Below are 16,817 nucleotides of genomic sequence, written 5' to 3' on the forward strand. Positions count from 1 at the left end.
TAATGGGAAAAAATACCGTTGAAGCACAGCAATGGCTTATAGAATGTTATGCAGGATCAGCTCCCTCTAAAGCAACCATTTTTCGGTGGTATGCCGACTTCAAACGCGGTCGCATGGACACCAATGATGGGGAACGCTCAGGTCGTCCAAATGAAGCAGTGACTCAACAAAATATTAACCAAGTCCTCAAAATCGTATTGGAAGATCGGAAGGTAAAAGTGCGAGAGATAGCCGAGATAGTGAAGATTTCAGCTGGTAGTGTTTTCACTATTACTAAAAATTTGGCCATGAAAAAGCTTTTTTCTAAGTGGGTGCCGCGTTTGCTTACAACTAATCAAAAGGAACAACGTATCAATGATTCAGAGCGATGTTTGGCGCTGATGAATCATAATAAAAAGGATTTTTTACGTCGGTATGTAACAATGGATGAAACCTGGATATACCATTTCACTCCGGAATCCAATCGGCAGGCAGCGGAGTGGTGAGCGGCTGGTGAGAGCCGCCCGAAGCGTCCAAAGACTCAGAAATCGGCCGGTAAGGTTATGGCGTCTATATTTTGGGATGCGTATTGAATACTTTTCATCGACTACCTTGAAAAGGGGCAAAATATAAATAGTGACTATTACATGTGCTTATTGGAGCGATTGAAGTACGAAATTGCGGATAAACGGCCTCACATGAACAAAAAGAAAGTGGTGTTTCACCAGGACAACGCGCCTTGTCACAAGTCCGTGAGAACGATGGCCAAAATTAACGAATTGGGCTTCGAATTGCTTCCTCATCCCCCTTATTCGCCAGACTTAGCCCCCAGCGATTACTAGCTGTTTGCAGACCTCAAAAAAATGCTTCAGGGTAAGAAATTTGACTCAAATAGTGAAGTTATCGCAGCAACGGAGGCTTATTTTGAAGCCAAAGACAAATCGTTCTACACACATGGGATAGAAAAGTTAGAAAAGCGTTGGAGGGACTGTATCGCTCTTGGAGGAGACTATGTTGATGAATAAAAATTAATTTTATAAAAAAGACCTTTTTTTAGTACTTAGTCTCGGGACTTATTGAACCACGTGTTAATTAATTGGATACCGATCGTATCAGAATCGAAATGACTGATGACTGTCCTTCGTACCATTTTTTTTAGCAGTACCGACTAGTTCGGGAGTGCGTAGCGACTGGTCTGTTTGCTCTCCCAGCTATAATCTCAGAGCATTCTTTTATTTTATTTAGCCAATCATCAATCGTTTGTTTTTTTTCCTATAGGGTCAAATTCTGGAACTACGTTGGTATTAGTAAATCTTTTTTTTTTACTCAATGGATTTATAGATGAGATATATGAAATAGATTATAGAGGTTATTAAATACATTTGAGTAATTCATAATTAACAACATTACAGGGTTGAGCCTGTGGCGTCACGGATTTGTGATTTTTTCATGAACTTGATGGTGGAGTGGACTACGTGACTACTAGAGCCTTTTCTACAGGGAGTTTGCAATCTATAGCGATTCTGTTTGCTATGACTACAATCCCTACATGGCATGGTGGCGTACGCGATGTACATAATATTTTCGTGTATTTTCAAAATTTAACTAAATTTGTAAGCTTGTATTCTCAAATCTACCGAACAATCTCCTTCGTGTGTTCTCCATCCCACGTGACATTGGCGAAATGATATGTGTCAAACTGACACAACTAAAAGCCATTAAGCCTTTTCTATAAGTATTACTATACTCTGTGCATTAAGCAAAGAACTGAACTGAACTATTTTGACTTTTAAAAAACATTTCATCCTTTGATTTCATCATTTTTAAAGACTGAGAAAAAAACATTAATTTCAATGAATTATTAAACGAAACTTAAAAGAATTTATAATATTTTAGAAGCTTCTTAGATAATAAACAACATTTTATTGCTTTATTCTATTTTGAGTAATAAATATGGTGAATTATTGTTGTATACAAAGTTGCAATCGCAATAGTAGAGCAAATAAACATTTAAATTTTTATAGCTTGCCGAAAGAAAAATATCGGTGAGTCTTATTGTACATAAACATTTAAAATTGATTTCAAATAGCATATATAAATATAATAATGTGTCAATTTTTGCAAGTGAAGTTTTTCAAATACATATTTAAATTGAAATCAAAATCATTTTATGAATATTTTTAGCCAAAAACAATGGCTTAAACTTGCTGGCAGAGAAGATTTATTAGATCAAGACTTGGATAGACTTCGGAAGTCACTTAGATTTTGCTCTCGACACTTTCAACCAAGTTGCATCAAGAACAGATTTTTAACGAACAATGCAGTGCCTAGTAAAAGCCTTCCAGGTTCGATGAGCGAAGGTAAATATAAAGATATATAATTAAGTAATTAATTATCCATCTATGTATATATATGTATGTATATATATCTCGTTCTCGAAGTTGTTGACCATTACATATACCTAGGACAGTCAATTCAGTTAGGTAAGTCCAACTTCGAGAACGAGATCTCTCGCCGAATCCAACTCGGATGGGCAGCGTTCGGGAAACTAAGGAAAATCTTTGCTTCCAATATCCCGCAGTGTCTGAAGACGAAGTCTTCAACACTTCTTCAACCAGTGTGTATTGCCAGTGATGACATATGGATCCGAAATGTGGTCGTTAAATATGGGCCTAATAAGAAGGCTAAAAGTCTCTCAGCGGGCGATGGAGAGGGCAATGCTCGGTATTTCCCTGTGTGATAGAGTAAGAAATGAGGAGATCTGTAGGAAAACCAGGGTAACCGACATTTCTCGAAGGGTCGCACAGCTGAAGTGGCAATGGGCGGGGCACATAGGTCGAAGGACCAATGGCCGATGGGGCGGAAAGGTTCTCGAGTGGCGACCACGTACCGGGCGCCGCAGCGTTGGCAGGCCCCCCACGAGATTGACCGACGATCTGGTCAGGGTCGCGGGAAGCCACTGGATGCGTACTGTGCAGGACCGATCGTCGTGGATTAGGCATGGCATTAGGGGAGGCTTATGCTCAGCAGTGGGTGTCCGTGAGCTAATATGATGATATGTATGTATGGCTAAAAAACTTGATGAATATGTTTAAAATAAAAAGTTAATTAAAGTATAATGCTTTGTTTTACTGCAATAAGTAAGCTAATTGTTAAAGAATTATCAAATGTTGGTAATGTTATACACAAATAAATATTTATATGCCATTTTTGGATCTGATGTAAATATTACTTAAACATAAAGTTTAGTCCATATGTGTTAACCTAATTACAGAAAAGAAATTTAATATTGTCGGTATCATGTAAAAAGTAAAAAATTCAGTAAGATAATATTATTGTATCAGTAGTTCAGAAACAAACTCTCAGACCATGACAATATCAACATGGCCAATACAAATATTTTGCTGAAGATCCTCACTGTTACTGCTAGTGGAGTAATCATTACATAAAGTACTGCACCTATGTTATATCATCAAATTGAATATATTTTTTTAAAGCAACATTGAACATTACCTAGAAATAATATCTTATAGGTTTGATTATTAATATGCCTTAATTTTATTCTAATTCTAGATGAAATAGACTCAGAGCCAGAGAAGCATGAGGGTGTTGTATGCGACAGTTGCTCCGAGTCCATTTGTGGGTTCCGCTATAAATGTGTGACATGTGATAACTATGATCTGTGTCAGAAGTGTGAAATGCTTGGTTCTCACCCCCAGCACTATATGTTGAGGATACCCAAGTCAATTAAGTTTGTAAGTAATTAATGAAATGTTGTTCATATTCCTTAGCAATGTTACAGAAAGATTACTTTTTTTGTATTATGTAAATAAAAATACAAAATGTTTGTAGGTAATTCATTTATTATTAATAAGATTTAATGATTTTCACTATTGATAAGAGAGCATGGATGGTTTTACTAATGCAGCGGTCATAGAACTGGCTGTTGTGCTGGCAGTCGTGGGTTCAATTCCCGCGCACGATAGACATTTGTATCGGCCATATAGATGTTTGTCTTGGTCTGGGTGTGCTTGTGTATTGTGTGTGTTTCTGGACCCCCGACACAGGACAAAATCTTACTGGGGGCTGTTGAGTGTGAAGCGTTCATTGTTTATTATTATGTCAATGTACCTCATCCAATAAATATAATACTGCTGGGTAACCAGTTACTTATTATATTAAGCATATTTTGTATAATATATAATTATTCCTTTTATAATCTCATTACCATAATATATGATAATAACCAGAAGTTTAAGATTAATAGAAATATTTTTTATACAAAAATAAATGTTTTCTAGCAAGTGGCTGACAATTTACTGACCAAATGGCGAGAGTTTTTCAAAGCTGAACATGTAACACCAGACTCGAATACACATGAAATATCAAGTGACGATGAACCAGTTACAAAATACATTAGAATAAGAAACTATGACAGTGGTATTGATTTATCAGAGGATGTCAAGAGGGATATAAGATGTGAAATAGATCGGGCGCTTAAGTCAGTTGAAGAAAAGAAAAGAAGAATAACCACTCAAGAAGTAACTCCCAGAAAAAAAATTAAACTGGATGGTGAAAAAACAATTGATATAGAAAAGGCGGAATCAAATACACCTGAGTTAGCTTTTGCTGATGTCAATGAATATAATCAGAATGATGTCAAGACGGAAGAGACCCCATCTGTTGCTATAGAAACTCAGGGTAAAGTAAAAACAGTTAAAAGCTATATATAAAAAAAAATCATTTTTCAATCATTACCCTCACAAGTCATTTAGTTATTTTAATTTTTTATTTAGTTACCATTTTATGTTTCCTTTGCGGTAAATTGAAATTGATTATTAAAAAATGGTCACTACCATATTTGTACCACTATGTGTGAAACTCTGGGGCACAGCTTATAAAATAAAATTAATGTAATATTTTTCATTACAGATCAAATGCAACCTTTATATTACATGAAGCTGAGTGGAGATTTATCAGAGTTAATGATGGAATTAACACAGAGTAAAGATGTATAAGACATTACATTTATAAATTGCTTTAAATTTTATATCATGTAAAAAGAAATGAACTTACTGAATTATATACCTGTACTCAAAATGTTTGTTTTCATTTGTGTTTATAGTTTTCTCCAAAAATATTAATAACTAGTTGCTGCCCGCGACGTCGTCTGCGTGAATGCTTCAGCACCAAAAATACCTACGATAATACCTTTTAAAATAACATTCATTTACCTGTTTCTTCTTTACATTTCATATGTACAGAAAAATCTCATAGATGGCGCTGCTTTAAAATTGTCTTGTCTACTTATATTCATTTAATTATGTTTATCGGCTTAGTTACTTATATTGGTGTGAAGCTAGCTCATATATCACGGTCATTAGATTACACGTTGTTACAGAATGCGTTGAGGAAATAAAGGTTCACTGCTTGTTCCCGGTAGGTGATAGCATTATAATCGTGCCAAATTTCAAATTTGTAAATTCATGCGGTACTTTTGAGTTTATCCCGGGCAGATAAACAGACAAAAATTCTAAAAACTATATTTTTGGCTTTGGTATTGATTGTAGATCACACCCCAAGTATTCTTTTAAAAAAATATTCAATGTACAGTTTTGACTTTCCTACCATTTTATTATATGTATAGATTTTTTGCTTAGGGAAAAATATAAAGATAAACAAGAGACTAATAAATTAGAAAATTGTTCAAACATTAAAAAAAATAGTAATCAGAATTATATGTGAAAAGTATTCAGTTCCATATACAAAATGTTCCAGTCACTAATTAGTAATTAGTGTATATTTATATTTAAACCGTACAATAAGTAGTCACAACTAATCTGTAACTGCACTTAAAATTACCTAAATACCTAAATAGATTATACGATTATAGATATTACTGCGATAATATAATTTGCGCAAATGTATTAATCTTGGGTATTTAAAAAAAAAATACCAAAATTATGTTAAGTAAAAAAGTTTATTTTTAAATCAGCAACAATCAGTCTTATTCAGGGATATTCCGGTATGGGTTATTTACCTTTATAAAACGGTACTTATCGAATCAAAATAACGGTAAGAGAATCATTCGGTAACCGAATCATATCGGTAATACAGTATCGAAATAAACCGGTAGTAGGCATAACGTTCGCGTCGTAAGTTTAAGCGGGCAATTCCCGTTCTTGTAGCTGCGCTGCGCTAGCTCGGATTGCGGTCCGAACGTACACCATATCTCTATCTCATTCGCTCCCGTGTGTTGCGTGATTTTACTTAAAACTTATTTATTTGTGATAGACGACAGGCCCCGGGCGTGGCGCGAGCAAGTTTCCATTTTCTTCTTCTTTTTCGCGTTAATGTTTACATTGCATATAACGAATAATTCAAAACAAAAAACTTAATTACTTTCATAGTTAAAGAAGCCAGTCTTATGAAAAACCAAGCATTATCAATAAAAGCAAAGGAACATTACAGATTCTTCATTTCAAACGATGGCTCACAGATTTTGTCACCCTCTGTTACTTCTCCGAATCATTTAAAACCGAAATACATAACGTTATATTTCGGTATTACAGTTTAATCGGTAACCGTTTTATTACGGTTTTGGAACCGAAATAAAACGGTAACCTTTTCAATCGGTAACCGATTTATACGGTAACCGTTTCAAACGGTTACCTTTATGAATCGGTTTGGCGAACCCTGGTCTTATTACACTGTTATTATATTATAGGAACATATAAATGAATAAACTTAATATTATAAGCAAATGGTTATTTATATTTAATGTTTACCACATTTTCCTTCTGGTGCTGAACATGAACCTTCACTCGATTCTTTGGCCTCCTTACGAACAGGACCCGTCTGGGTGATAGGTACTACCCTCTCCCCTTTACTGTCTATTTCCTTCCTTGGTGCCGTGATAGTTAAAATACCATCACTGGAAAGCTTGGATACCACATTATCAGATTCGACACCTTCTGGCAAAGCATATCTCCTCACAAACTGTCGAGAGACGTATCCATGTTCGTCTTTCTTTTCTTCGTGTTTGGCTTCGATAACTACGTAGTCGTCTGCTGTTTTGACGGATATTTCTTCTGGAGCGAAATGTTGAACGTCTAGATTGATTGTAAACGAATCTTTTTCTGTCTTGATAGTAGATCCCAAATCACGAGTGATTGCTTCCAAGTTTCTCCAAGGACGGAAGTAATCGTGAGTTATCCATGGTGCCATCATAGTGGTGAGCAAATCATCAGTCGTTAAAGCAAGTCCGAAGTCCTGATCGAAGAGATGACTATGAGTATGTTCCTTGCTTTTTTCCTTCGCTTGTTGTGGACATTCTCCTTCGCCTCGAACAACGCCCAAAACAATCAAGACTGTTAAATATACAACTTTCCTCATGATTTACGTTTGTGTTATACGCTTCGAAGTTAAAATCGTGAGCACTTGTAAAAATCGTACGAACTCGCTGAATTCTCAAAATATACTTGTCAGTTGAAAATCGCGGCTCGGTTTATATACCCTTTCTGCCATCTAGCGACAAGTAGAATTTTCTCGACCAACTGAGTACTGACGTGTCCGTTATCACAAATGCAAATGGACCACGTATATTATATTTATCGAATAACTTTCCTGTATATTTTAATGTAGATATTTTTTGACTGATAATGTAAGTACAAATTAATTTCATAATAACTTCTCGAAATATTGATATTTGTAATAGAGACATCTAGCGAAAAATAGACAACTTCCACAAAGAACGACTAATGTCACTGACCTAACAAACGTTATAGGTTACCTAGAGACTTAAATCAATAAATTCCAGACTGTTCCTGACTAAAATGAAACAGCCTATACTTCGGTATTCGTGTACGCTCTTATTTTTGTAAACAAGAAAGCAGTATAGCAACGTATGAAATTTTTATGATGTTACTGAATAAAGAAAGGCATTTATGTACTTACGCAGATTAATTTACAAATTAAGTGTGTAGATCATTTAAAATGTATAATATTTATGAATAATAAGACTTTTTTGTCAAACATTTCACATTAGTACTTTAAATATTAATAGTTGATTACTGAAATTATAATTAGTGTTTTTTCACATCATGAGTTTTATTTTCTCTGATTTTTGTTGTTTAAACATAAGTATGCCCCGGCTTCACGTGGGTATTATAAGTGGAAAAGCTAGAGGAAGGTAGAATTTAAAAGAAGAAGAAGTATTAAGTGAAAAAAAATCAGCACGATCAAAACTTACATCAATCAAATCAATCAATCAGTTCAGCCTATTGCAGTCCACTGCTGGACATAGGCCTCCCTAAGTTCGCACCAAACATCCCAGTTTTCCGCAATCCTCATCCAGCCTACATCGGCAATCTTACGTAGATCGTCGGTCCAACGGGCCAGAGGATTAACTAAAAAAAAAACTTAAAAACTTACATAAATCTATCAAATAACCAATTTAAATAAAACCTTATAAACATATAAAAATAATGAACCTAAGCCTTTCTCAAGAATTTCTCTGCCTATTGCTGAAAACTGCACAAAATCCATTTAGTACCTAGTATGAGTTTATTGCAATTTGCAACAGACGGAAAGACAAACGTGGCTGAGGTTTGATTTAGACATAAAATAAACATAAAATAGAATCAATTTTTTTTATTAAGATCGGTCTACTAACTTTTGTTTAATACATTTACTTAAAGTTTTATTATTAAGCTTAAATTTTTCTGTGTATTTATTTCATCCGATATAATTGCGACAAACATTCCATTAAAGGTCACGGTTTCGATACTATTCCTAACGAATGTATCTAAGTATTTCAGGCTGTAGTTAGATTATTTCACACTATTTAAGTACAGATACGATTTTTAATGTGTTGAACATTAGATCATCTGTGCAGTTTTCCTTCTCGGTGTAAATGTCGTAGATATTTATTTATATGTTTTTTAACACCTTTCTAAGTAAACACAAATGTAAAAATTATCTAAATACAATAAAAAACGCTATTACTTTTTTTGTAAGACTGGTAAATTAACAAATAAACAAAAACTATACTTTTTTGGCGTCAATCTTAATAAATAAAATTTTCGTGTCACAATGTTAGTTACAACACTCCTCCGAAACGGCTGAACCGATTTTTATGAAATTTTGTATGCATATCGGGTACTTAGGCCTGAGAAATGGCCAACATCTATTTTTCATACCACTAAATAAGGGAGGGGGGGGGGGTTAAGGGAGCTAATAACATATATGGCAAAACACCGTTTGCGCTGGTCAGCTAGTTATTATCTATACAAATAAATAAAATTGGAGTGTCTGTTTGTAATATTAAAATAACCGCTTATACTAAATGCATATGCACGGTATATATAACATAACATAACTTTTTTTACAATTTTAGTCTGTCTTTCTGTCTCTTTGTTCCGGCTAATTTCTACAATGGTTGAACCGATTTTGACTGGACTTTCACTGGCAGATAGCTGATGTAATAAGGAGTAACTTAGGGTACTTTTAGAATTTTATAACTGCGAATTGAAAAATAACTTTTTTTGTCAAATTCCACGTGGATGAAGTCGCAGGCACAGCTAGTATAAAATATATATTTAGACCTTAGATTTATTTTTGATTGACTGATGAAGTCACGAATTGAAATAAAAATAATAATAAACATATATGTATCACCTATCTTAATGCAAAAGATTGTGTTATCAGTTATTAGTGTAATGTATTGTGGATCAATTAAAAATAATCACTTGCAAACAGCGAAATTTCTGGCGATAAGCCTATAAATTCGAGAAACGACTAGAAGGCGCTAGTGCCGCGCAGACTCAGTTTGCACTTAGCTTTGTACTACCAGTATTTAAGTGTATAATCTATGGCTGTGTACTTTGTAGACAGTGCGGACTTTGGCGGGAACCTTGAAAAAGCGCGGTTGACTTTAAAATTTAATTTTTAAAATTTTTCTGATGTGATTTTTTTTTATAGCTAAAGTGTATTTAAAATATTGCTATTAGCTGCTGAAAAGCACAATAGCAATGGAGGTAAACGAGGGGGGCGGGTCTCATCCGCCCGCCTCAAAAAAACGGCCACGGCCTACGGATGAAGGAGGAGGACCATCTGGCTGCGGTGATGAGCGAGATGCGTATTTACCGTACTACAAACCGAATTACAAAAGACTGTATCCGGAAAACTCACTAAACACAGATTTTAAAGTATATGTAGAATCCACAAATGACGATAGATTGGGTAACAAGAGCCCTATATACTTAAATCATATTTTCGCAATGGATGTAAAAGGTGTGACGGGTATTCAGAGGGTGAATGCAAATAAAATAGCAGTTATTTTTAAGCAATATAATACGGCCAATAACTTTATTAATAACACTACTTTCCTCACAAAATATAACATGAAGGCGTTCATACCGGCAGCGCAAATTGAAAAAACTGGCATCATTAGATTCGTTCCAGCGAATATATCTAACAAAGAACTTTACACAAGACTTTCTTCAATTTATGAAATAGTGGCAATAAGAAGGTTTTCAAAGAAAGTAGGACAAGAGCGCATTCCATTGCAGACTGTAAGCATAACCTTTTTATCTAATGTACTGCCTAATAATGTACAATATGATCTATTCTCGTACAGAGTTTTCGAATACATTCCACCATTACTACAGTGTTATAAGTGTTTTAAATTTAATCATTCAGCAAAGATTTGTAACGGTAAACAAAGATGTAGTATTTGCGGAGGTGAGCACTTGTATAAGGAATGTGATAAACCAACAGAAATCAGCTGCATAAATTGCAGTGGACCTCATCTCGCGATATCTAGATTATGTCCTATTAAAACAAAGAAGATTATCGAAAAGAAAAACAACATATCTTATGCAAGTGTCGCCTTTACAAAACAAGTCACCACAAATGAAACAGATTTCCCTCCACTCCCATCACCAAAATCACAACCTGTAAAAAGTAATGTTATTGTAAATAAGTCTGTAAATATCTCTGCAAATAAGTCTGTACAAGATGTAAATAAAGTTAAAACAGTCCATTCTAAAGACCTTAAAAGTCAAATAATTTCCAACAACGATGTACTTATGGCCCTAGTGCAGACGTTGGTGGAATTAGCCAATAAAGATGACAGTATACCCACTAATTTTAAAACTATTAAAGATGCATTATTAAAAAACTTAACATAATGGATTGTGTAGGGCCTAATTCTACACAATCCAAGTTACGTATTGCGCAGTATAACATTCAAAGTGCAAATAGTAAAAAACCTTTATTGATACAATTTTTAAAACAACAAAATATTGATATTTGCCTTCTTAATGAGACATGGTTAAAAGATAATAATTTTAAAATACCAGGGTATAATATTTACAACAAAAATTCAAATAATGCACATAATGGAGTTGCAATACTGATAAAACCATACCTTAAGTATAATATATTAAATACCAGATTTTATGAAGACATTCAAACAGTTGCTGTATCTGTATCAACAGGACATAGTAGTTTAACAATTCTCTGTGTATACTGTCCACCTTCAAGTGGGCGTATACGAATTAATAGACTCCGTTACATTATTAATGATCTACCAAAACCCATATTTATGAGTGGTGACTTTAATGCTCATCATATTGCATTTGGTTGTCAGTCAACGAAAGGTAGAGGTCAGGAGTTATTTAATTTAATTGATGACTTAGATTTGTGTATTTTAAATGATGGTAGACCTACAACTATAAATCGCCCTAGACAAACTTCTTCTGCCATTGATGTAAGCTTCATCAGTGGCAGCCTCGCACCACTATGTGAATGGTCTGTACATGATGATACAATGGGAAGTTACCATTATCCAACAATAACAGAGATTTTATTACATGTAGATAAATATCATCTCAATTCCCCTGTAGATAGGTTCATATATAAAAAAGCTGACTGGGCAACATACACAGCTCTTTCAAAAACAATGTTTAATGATCTCATACTTCAATCACATGACCCTATTTCAACCTATAATAATTTCTGTCTTCATTTAGATACTCTTAAAGAAATGTCAATTCCAAAGCTCACTAAAACAAACACTTTCATAAGCAGGCCACCATCTCCCTGGTGGAATAGTATATGTGAACAAAGTGTTATTGCTTCATATAATGCACTAAAACTATATAGAAAAGAGCCTACTATTGAAAATTATATTAATTACAAAAGAAAAGATGCACAGAAAAAGAGAACAATTTCAGAACAGAAAAAAATTGGATGGAATAATTTATGTAACACTTTTAATAGAAATACTCACATAAGTAAAATTTGGAATTTATTTAAAATGTTTAAAGGCATAAGACCTAAGAATAAATCATATACAAATGAGTTTATATCTCCACTCTTGGATAAATTATCAGATAATAGCAACTTAATTGAAGTAGATCAACTGAACGTTCTTTTTGAAATCAACAATCACAACCCAAATTCTAAATTTTTACTGGATCCATTTTCATGGTCTGAATTTTTAACAAGCTTGCACTCTAGACGAAATACAACTCCTGGCTTAGATGATTATCCTTACATAGTAATTAAAAAGTTAGATGTATCTGCCCAAAAGTTGTTTCTTAGCATCCTCAATTTGCTTTGGCGTAATAAATCGATTCCACAGTCATGGAAAACGCAGTGTGTTATCCCAATACTTAAGCCCGACAAATCTCCTGAGTTTGCTAGTTCTTATAGACCAATTTCCTTGTCATCCTGTCTTGGTAAAATATTCGAAAATATGGTGAAAGTCCGTCTTGACTGGTATGTTGAATCCAAGTGTTTCATTCCACATATACAATATGGCTTCCGTAGAGGGCGTAGTAGTGCAGACAGTTTCACCTCTTTAATCTCTGACCTGAAAAATGCAAAACATAGAAAATTAAACACTGTTTGCGTATTCCTAGATGTTCAAAGTGCTTTTGATAGTGTTGATCCTGGTATACTAGTTCAAATCATGTCTAGGTTGGGTGTGCCCGGGCACTTATGTAAGTGGATTTTTAATTTTTTGAACAACAGAACAATCTATGCTAGGCATAACAATATTTTATATGGACCCAAATGTGCCTCAAAAGGCACAATGCAGGGTGCCACGCTATCTCCATTATTATACAATATATACACAAGTGAAATTTGTAAATATGTAAATAATAAGAATGTAAATATTTTACAATTTGCTGATGACATTGTATTATATAGCAGTAATTACAACTTAGAGATTGCAATAGATAATATGAACAAATCCTTATTTCAACTATTACAATATTATAATGATCGTTTACATTTAAAAATTAACCCCTCTAAAAGTAGTGTTATGTTTTTTGGCAATGAAACCTCAAATTCGAATGTTATTTACAATAATGAAATTATAAATAGAGTCACTTCAAAGAAGTTTTTAGGAATAATTCTGGACCCAAAACTAACTTTTGAAGAACATATTAAATATGTATCCAAAAATGCTCACACAGGACTAAATGTTATCAGATCACTTTGTGGCGTAACATGGGGTGCAGACCCTAAAATATTGTCAATATTGTATAAAAGTATTGTTAGAAGTCACTTAGATTATAGCTCACTCGCTTATATGAATAGTTCTCATGTAAATAAATTAGACATATTGCAGAATAAGGCTTTAAGAATAATATCTGGTGCTATGTGCTCAACTCCCATAAGGGCCATGGAAGTTGAGACAAAAGTGATGCCTTTGATTTTGAGGCGGATATTACTTGCTGAAAGATACTGTCTCAAACTAATAGCATCAAACAATACTCAAGTAATAAATAAAATTGTACCTTATATAGATAGAACACCAAGAAGACCACCATTAATAACAGCACAAGGTCTATTATGTGGTAATTCTCCAACACTGTCCGATATACTTCTGGAAATAGACAATAGCTTTTCTAAAATCAGAAAACAGTTTCCATGGCCATGTTACTCTTTCTCTTATCAATGTATTTCACATCCAATTAATATAGTTCAACAGACAATAAACAATAATTCGGAAATGCTTAAATTTTTGGAGGAAAATACAATGTACTATGTTATCTACACTGATGGGAGCAAAGCAAGTGATTATGTACACGCTGCTCTATATGATCCACAAGCAAAATTTTCTTCAAGTTTTATTCTGCATGAACCCTGCTCTATATTTACGGCAGAGGCATATGCAGTGTATCAGGCATTAATGCGTATTCGCGAAATCAATAACATTAAATATTTTTTAATAATTTCTGATTCCTTGAGTTTGATAACAGCTTTAAGTACCCTCACAGTTAAATACAAGTCTAATTATATACTTTATTTCATTAAACAAATAATTCACCAATACCATAATAAAAATATTCAAATTTTCTTTCTATGGGTGCCTTCCCACAAAGGTATCTCTGGCAATGAAATGGCTGATAAAACTGCATATGAAGGAGTTAATGCTGTTGACGTTAGAAATGCAATGAATGTTCCTATGTCCGATTACTTGCAATGTATTGACCAGAATACTCAAAAGTTGTGGTTAGAAATGTGGAAGAAAGATCAAGATACGAAAGGAAAATGGTATGGGAGCATACAAGAAAGTTTACCTGCAAGACCTTGGTATCATCGTATGCAAGATGCTACTAGAGACTTTATTACTATCATAAATAGACTGCGTTTTGGTCATAATACTGCACCGTCACACCTTGCTCGACTCGGCATTATTGCGAATAAAACCTGTCCACATTGTAATTCAAGTGATGGAACTGTGGAACACATTATTTTCGATTGTCAAAAATTTTTGATTGACAGACTAGTGTTGGCCAGTGAACTTAGTGATGTTGAAAATAAGTGTGATTTATTGTCCCGCCCGCCGCCATTAAAACAATTATTACAAGACGAACGTACTTACAAGCACATCTACAAATACATAAAGAATACAATTAAAACAATTTAATGGAATGTGCTGCGTATATGAATAATAAGAGTTGACCTAAAGGTTGTAGATACCAGGTCATAAAATCCCAAAAAAAAAAAAAAAAAAAAAAAAAAAAAAAAAAAAAAAAAAAAAAAAAAAAAAAAAAAAAAAAAAAAAAAAAAAAAAAAAAAAATTGTAGACAGTGCTCGATTATTCTATCTGTCACTAGAGGACGCCTCTTTATGAAATTATCATATAAAAACCACGCCGGCCGGCAAACGGGCAGTCAATAATAATTTGTATCGCGATAAAGAATCATAAGCACTAGCATCTCTTACACAAGCAGTATTGTGTGAATATAGCCGAAAACAAAAGAAAATGTCTATTATGCCTTTTTTACTCAATTTTGAACATCCTCACAGGATCATTGACCAGGATTTCGGTTCGACAATAACTCCCGATGATTTGTTGATGATGGCCGCCGTCGCACCTTTGCTGTCTCAAGACTATTATAGACCTTGGCGTCAACAAGCCGCTGCTAATAGAGATGTCGGTTCCACTATTAAACTCGACAAAGACAAGTTTCAACTCAGTTTAGATGTACAACACTTCGCACCAGAAGATATTTCCGTGAAGATAGCCGACGGCTACATCGTCATCGAAGGCAAGCATGAGGAGAAAAAAGACGAGCACGGCTTCATCTCCCGTCAGTTTACAAGAAGATATGCGCTTCCTGACGGTTGTGACACGGAAACTGTAGAATCAAAACTGTCATCAGATGGAGTTCTAATAGTAACCGCTCCAAGAAAATCCGAAATTTCGAACAGTGAGAGAGTCGTGCCTATCGCTCAAACAGGACCGGTCAGGAAGGAGATCAAGGATCAACATTCTCAAGCCAATGGAGAATGACTTTAAAAAGAAGTTTGCTTGGTGTATAAGTTATTTATTTAATTTATTTATTTGAAGCTTTAATTATTCGTTATGAGCATTTGACTGTATAATTTATTAATACTGTAGGTATTTTAAGTATGTTAGCGTAATAAACGTTTATTACATATGTTACATTTCGTTTTCTTTAATGAATCCGAGAAAAAAAATTTTTGGCCATCTTGTATAAGTTCGGGGATGTAAAGCTATGTTTCAAATTCTAGATGTGCGATGGGCGTCCAGGAAACAATATTAAAAATGGAAGGGTTTTAATGACGAATTTTTTGCCATTCCAAATAGGTAGTAGGTGTTTTTTTTTTAAGTTCGTTCAAATATTTTTTAGGTGTGTTCCTATAAAACAATTCATCTTCACTCAAATGTTAAAAGATTGAGAATTTTGAAATTTTAGTTCTAAATTTAGGCATCTTTTGAACTCAAGCTTTGCTGCGATGACATGCGTAAAGATAAAATATTAGCAATAATTTAACAAGGCTGGTTATATGAATGGTTTGTATAAACACATCAGTACAAAACAGAATAAAAGTTTGAATAATTCAAATATATTTTTGCTCTTGCATTATTTTGAGTCAAGTTAGATGGAATATTATTTCCTTTAATTATTAGATTTAAATCAGATTTATTGTATGTAACTGGGATAAGGTCAAAAGTGGCAATAAGTAGGTAAACACACACATACACACACATAAGCCTAGCGCAGTCCACAGCTGGACATAGGTCTCTACAAGTTCGCGCCAAAAACGGCGTGAACTCATGTGTTTTGCCCATAGTCACCACGCTGGGCAGGCGGGTCAGTGGCAACTGGCTTTGTCGCACCAAAGACGCTGCTGTCCGTCTTCGGTCTGTGTATTTCAAAGCCAGCAGTTGTATGGTTGTCTCGCCATCGGTCGGCTTTTAGGTTTCAAGGTGGTAGTGGAACTATGTTATCCCTTAGTCGCCTCTTACGACACCCACGTGAAGAGAGGGGGTTGCTATATTCTTT

General features: G+C 34.3%; 4 protein-coding genes across 4 annotated transcripts; 3 read left to right on the forward strand and 1 right to left on the reverse strand.

Moving 5' to 3' along the window:
• Positions 1 to 1,906: 1,906 nt before the first annotated feature.
• LOC123666539 (protein ref(2)P-like) lies at positions 1,907 to 5,079 on the forward strand. Its single transcript, XM_045600650.1, has 5 exons — positions 1,907 to 2,024; positions 2,164 to 2,339; positions 3,553 to 3,734; positions 4,281 to 4,680; positions 4,912 to 5,079. The coding sequence occupies exons 1-5, from the start codon at positions 1,933 to 1,935 to the stop codon at positions 4,995 to 4,997; spliced, it is 936 nt and encodes a 311-aa protein (XP_045456606.1). The 5' UTR covers positions 1,907 to 1,932; the 3' UTR covers positions 4,998 to 5,079.
• Positions 5,080 to 6,732: 1,653 nt separating this feature from the next.
• Positions 6,733 to 7,456, reverse strand: LOC123666509 (protein lethal(2)essential for life-like). The gene has a single exon (XM_045600591.1). It carries the CDS (start codon positions 7,372 to 7,374, stop codon positions 6,757 to 6,759), a length of 618 nt encoding a protein of 205 aa, XP_045456547.1. The 5' UTR covers positions 7,375 to 7,456; the 3' UTR covers positions 6,733 to 6,756.
• Positions 7,457 to 13,585: 6,129 nt separating this feature from the next.
• Positions 13,586 to 15,010, forward strand: LOC123666422. The gene has a single exon (XM_045600514.1). It carries the CDS (start codon positions 13,586 to 13,588, stop codon positions 14,927 to 14,929), a length of 1,344 nt encoding a protein of 447 aa, XP_045456470.1. The 3' UTR covers positions 14,930 to 15,010.
• A 136-nt stretch (positions 15,011 to 15,146) lies between these two features.
• Positions 15,147 to 15,952, forward strand: LOC123666511 (protein lethal(2)essential for life-like). The gene has a single exon (XM_045600593.1). The coding sequence runs from the start codon at positions 15,269 to 15,271 to the stop codon at positions 15,797 to 15,799; it is 531 nt and encodes a 176-aa protein (XP_045456549.1). The 5' UTR covers positions 15,147 to 15,268; the 3' UTR covers positions 15,800 to 15,952.
• The last annotated feature ends 865 nt before the right edge of the window (positions 15,953 to 16,817 follow it).

The sequence above is a fragment of the Melitaea cinxia genome, chromosome 26 (assembly GCF_905220565.1).
Source record: "Melitaea cinxia chromosome 26, ilMelCinx1.1, whole genome shotgun sequence".
Lineage (NCBI taxonomy): Eukaryota > Metazoa > Arthropoda > Insecta > Lepidoptera > Nymphalidae > Melitaea > Melitaea cinxia.

Bases quoted from the DNA above. Each gene is read 5' to 3' on its own strand.
- LOC123666539 (XM_045600650.1), top strand. From the start codon at position 1,933: ATGGTGAATTATTGTTGTATACAAAGTTGCAATCGCAATAGTAGAGCA. The intron at 2,025-2,163 runs GTGAGTCTTATT...GAATATTTTTAG, and splicing joins TTGCCGAAAGAAAAATATCG to CCAAAAACAATGGCTTAAAC. The intron at 2,340-3,552 runs GTAAATATAAAG...TTCTAATTCTAG, and splicing joins TCCAGGTTCGATGAGCGAAG to ATGAAATAGACTCAGAGCCA.
- LOC123666509 (XM_045600591.1), bottom strand. From the start codon at position 7,374: ATGAGGAAAGTTGTATATTTAACAGTCTTGATTGTTTTGGGCGTTGTT.
- LOC123666422 (XM_045600514.1), top strand. From the start codon at position 13,586: ATGAATAGTTCTCATGTAAATAAATTAGACATATTGCAGAATAAGGCT.
- LOC123666511 (XM_045600593.1), top strand. From the start codon at position 15,269: ATGTCTATTATGCCTTTTTTACTCAATTTTGAACATCCTCACAGGATC.